Source organism: Azolla caroliniana, unplaced genomic scaffold, assembly GCF_043228905.1.
Source record: "Azolla caroliniana isolate FFs.n. ecotype wild unplaced genomic scaffold, voAzoCaro1.0.p SCAF_3, whole genome shotgun sequence".
NCBI lineage: Eukaryota > Viridiplantae > Streptophyta > Polypodiopsida > Salviniales > Salviniaceae > Azolla > Azolla caroliniana.
This window is the reverse complement of record NW_028230438.1, coordinates 26,126,374-26,130,205: the sequence shown is the minus strand read 5'-3', so window position 1 is coordinate 26,130,205 and position 3,832 is coordinate 26,126,374. Positions and strand designations below refer to the sequence as shown.

Below are 3,832 nucleotides of genomic sequence, written 5' to 3'. Positions count from 1 at the left end.
CTTAGGGTTTGTTTCCCCCCTTGCTCTTTACAGGTTTCTTCTGATTTTTTTCCTCCGACAAAGTAAAAAAATAAGAGAGAGAGTAGGAAATCATGGAATATGGTGGAGAAGAGTCTAAGAAGAGGAAGGTAGATGAAGAAAACAAGAATGGGTCTTCTCTGCAACTCTCTAAAGATGATATTAAGGCTCTTCTAGAACCTCTCAGCAAAGAACAGCTTGTAGATCTTCTCGCGGATGTGTAAGATACTTTACTCTTATCTCTTACTCTGTCTTGTACCCTTTTCATCCCTCTGCTTTTGCCCCCCTGATGCAAAGTACATGCGCTTATGTATTTACTCAATAAATTGTAGAAAAGATTCATGCTTTGTGTATGTGAGAAATTCCAAGACATATGTGTGTGTGTGGGACGTATGATATTACTTGGAAATATTTGTAAGGACAGCAAATTGTGAAAGAGGATCATTAGCAATGTATTTCCTCCTTTATAAGGGCTTGCTCATAATGATATGTATATGTATATGCATGTCTGTGTGTATGCAATGTATTTCCGCCTTTATAAAAGGCTTGCTCATACTGATAATGTGTGTGTGTGTGTGTGGAAAGAATGAGAGTTTGCGTGAACTATATGAGTAGACCTATACAAATTCTCAGTGCACATGAAGATTGTGAAAGAGGGTTATGAATGCACTGGGTTGATATTTTAGATTTTTATGAAGGATTTGCCTGACATTTTAAGTATATGGAACTTCTAGCATTATCTTCCACATGCTAGCAAAGGCCATGTCACCTGTTCAATTTTGGCTATCCAGTGAAAAGGTTCCTGCTTCTAGGTAGTCACTATACTTGATTCATCTAGAGACAATCTTTTGATAACATCATTTATAAGGGAAGATGCGCAACTAGTATTTTATTAGAAGGGTTAATTAATGCTTTGAGCACACAGATACCTTTAAGATATCAATATTTCTGGCCTTATTGAATTACTTAGTCTATATGTGTAATCATAAAGATTAAGGCTGTTAGCCATGGGATGGCGAAGAGTAAGAACCTTTGCCTTCCACATGTTTGTTATGTTAAATATTTTAATAAGACAGTGCCACCTAGCAATAGAGAATTCCACAACTTATGATCTCAAAAACAAAACTTCTCTAGTTGTGAATTAACTTCAGTTGACCATATTGCATGCTTGCTTGTTCTTCTGTGTGGTAAGCATCTGCTATAGATATACGAGTACATGTTGAATTTGAAGCTTCTTTTTGTGGATCCCCAGTATGGAAAAGTGTTACGGAAACATGAGAATCCTGTTTCCTTTATTAAAGGATTGTTGTAAATTCTCAGAAACCTTTGTTTCGGCATATGTGTGATCAGAGTTTGGCATTTCTGCATGTGAATATGATTGACTGGTCATGCTTGTGGTTTTGTGTTTTTTTTTTGTATGCTATGCAGAGGTTGTCAATACCCTGCGATTGCAGAAGAAATTAGGGATATTGCCAGCAAGGATCCTGCCCATCGGAAGCTGTTTGTGCGGGGGTTGGCCTGGGAAACTACCTCGGAAGCTTTGCGTGATGTGAGTGCATGGATGGCATGAATGCATGTAATATATATAGTATGGTTTGAACTGATTTTTGGTGATCAAGTTGATTACATCTAGTATGTTTTGTACTGATCTTCGGTGGTGAAGATGAGTGTTTGTTTGACCTGCCAACTTCGGATTGGATATGCTTGTATGTAAGAAAAGACTTGGTCGACACAAAACTTGGGTGATATATAGAGATAGATAAATGGATATATGAGAGGTTCGAGAAAGGACAGGCACTGTGTTATGGTTTCTACTTGAGGTTTAGCTAAATTTGATTATATGGTATCAGGTTTTTCATGAATATGGTGAGATTGAAGAGGGTGCAGTCATTGTTGATAAAAGTACTGGAAAATCTCGTGGATATGGTTTCATAACTTTCAAACACATGGATTCTGCCCAGAGGGCCTTGAAAGAACCAAGCAAGATAATAGATGTAAGTAGCATTCTCTCTTATGCAAACCTATGAAAATTGTGCTTTCTGTTTCTCAGACATTGAATAAGTGTACCTCATCTTCTGAATTGAGAAAAATTGCTCTCCCTTCTGATCGACATTATGTCTACATGCTTTTTCAAAAAGTGGTTCTCCAATTTTGTGAAGAAGAGATCAGTGATGGAGGATATACGGGAATATAGTTTTGACAAAGATCACGCATGCCTTTTTAATATATGAGAATGATGGTTTAGGTATTGATATGGTTTTAGATGCATGACCACAGGGAAGGATTGCTGTCTGTAATCTAGCAGTCAGTGGTACACATGGTCCTGTTGTCAGCGGAGATCTTGCTCAGAGGAAGCTTTTTATTGGCGGCTTATCTTATGAGACCACCACCGAAACATTAATCAGCATATTTTCTCAATATGGAGAGATTGAAGAAGGCTCTGTTGCTTATGATAAAAGTACAAATAAATCACGGTATGCTGTAATTAAGGTGCCAATATTTTCAGCAGGGCGACATACTCTCCATATTCCAAAATTCCCCTTCATATTGGTGATATATATATATATATATATATATATATGAAAAGTGCATAATAGATTTTAAAACGACTATCCAGTCCTTTCTCGTGATTGACTCAGTGAACACCTCCGTATTATAAAACATATTAGACCACATTTCGTAACCAAATATGGAGGATATTATATTTGTACTTTCTTTTGTGCTTGCTTCTAAGTATAATCATGTTGTGTATAGGGGCTTTGCTTTCATGACGTTTAAGAGCATTGAAGCTGCACGTAGGGCCCTTGGGGATACTAACAAAACGATCGAGGTAATGCCACATATGTCGTTACATTCTATGCACTTGAGCTATTTTATAAGTCATCAAAATACCCATAACTTGGGTATTTACTGGACGTTTACAAAAATCACTCGAGTACCCCTTATATACTACAAAATTCTGTGTTACGAGAAGGTATTCTGGTCATTTTTGAAACCTTATCAGTATTTCCGAGCAAACTAGTATACCCTTGCCTACATTCAATGTGTAATCTATTATAATACTTTTGTATATCTTGTTTTATTTTGTCTATGCTGTTGTTATATATGCAGGGTCGTAATGTGGTGGTTAAGCTAGCGATGGAAGGGCAAAAAGAGAAGCCACAACAAACACAAGTTTCAACTCCACAAACTGCACCTATTGTCTCTCAACTTCAACCTGGATATTCAGTTAATCCAAATATAGCCCCGTATCCAAGGGCACAGCTACAAGGTGTGGGGGGAGGGGGCTCGTCTATTGGTTTATCTGGATATCCTTCTAGCCTGGCTTCGGCATATACTAGTCAACCTTCTTATGGTAGTTTGGGTGGAACACAATATGGAAGCGTCGGGGTTGGCGGGGTTCAATATGGTTCATCCCCTTATCCTCAATATGGAGGTGGTGGTGGCTATGGTGGTGGTGGTGGTTCTCAAGGTGTTCAATCTGGTCTTCATACAAGTAATGTCCTTCCTGGGTACTATGGTGCACCCCCTTAAAAGAATTGTTTTTACTGTTTACTATTGTCTATCCTTCAGTGTATTCTAAGCAAAAGCTTGCAAGTGAGTATGGTCTTTTGTTTGGGTATTTTCCATCCTGTGTGGGTGCTCTCTTTTTGCATATATTTTTCCATACATTGTTGCCAGGGTCTTTTGTTGTTGATTGAAGGCTGTAATTATGCCTTAGGCTGAAAATATAAAAAATTGAGAATCCTTTATCGTGAATTTAAGCTTGAAACATAAATGTAGGTTGGAAAAAAAGAAACAAGTATTTGTTTGT

The 3,832-nt window shown here is 37.7% G+C and overlaps 1 protein-coding gene across 1 annotated transcript; it reads left to right on the top strand.

Moving 5' to 3' along the window:
- LOC147866910 (UBP1-associated protein 2C-like) lies at nt 1–3,832 on the top strand. The gene is made up of 6 exons (XM_087317449.1): nt 1–238; nt 1,447–1,567; nt 1,869–2,012; nt 2,296–2,492; nt 2,773–2,848; nt 3,130–3,832. The coding sequence occupies exons 1-6, from the start codon at nt 93–95 to the stop codon at nt 3,550–3,552; spliced, it is 1,107 nt and encodes a 368-aa protein (XP_087173575.1). The 5' UTR covers nt 1–92; the 3' UTR covers nt 3,553–3,832.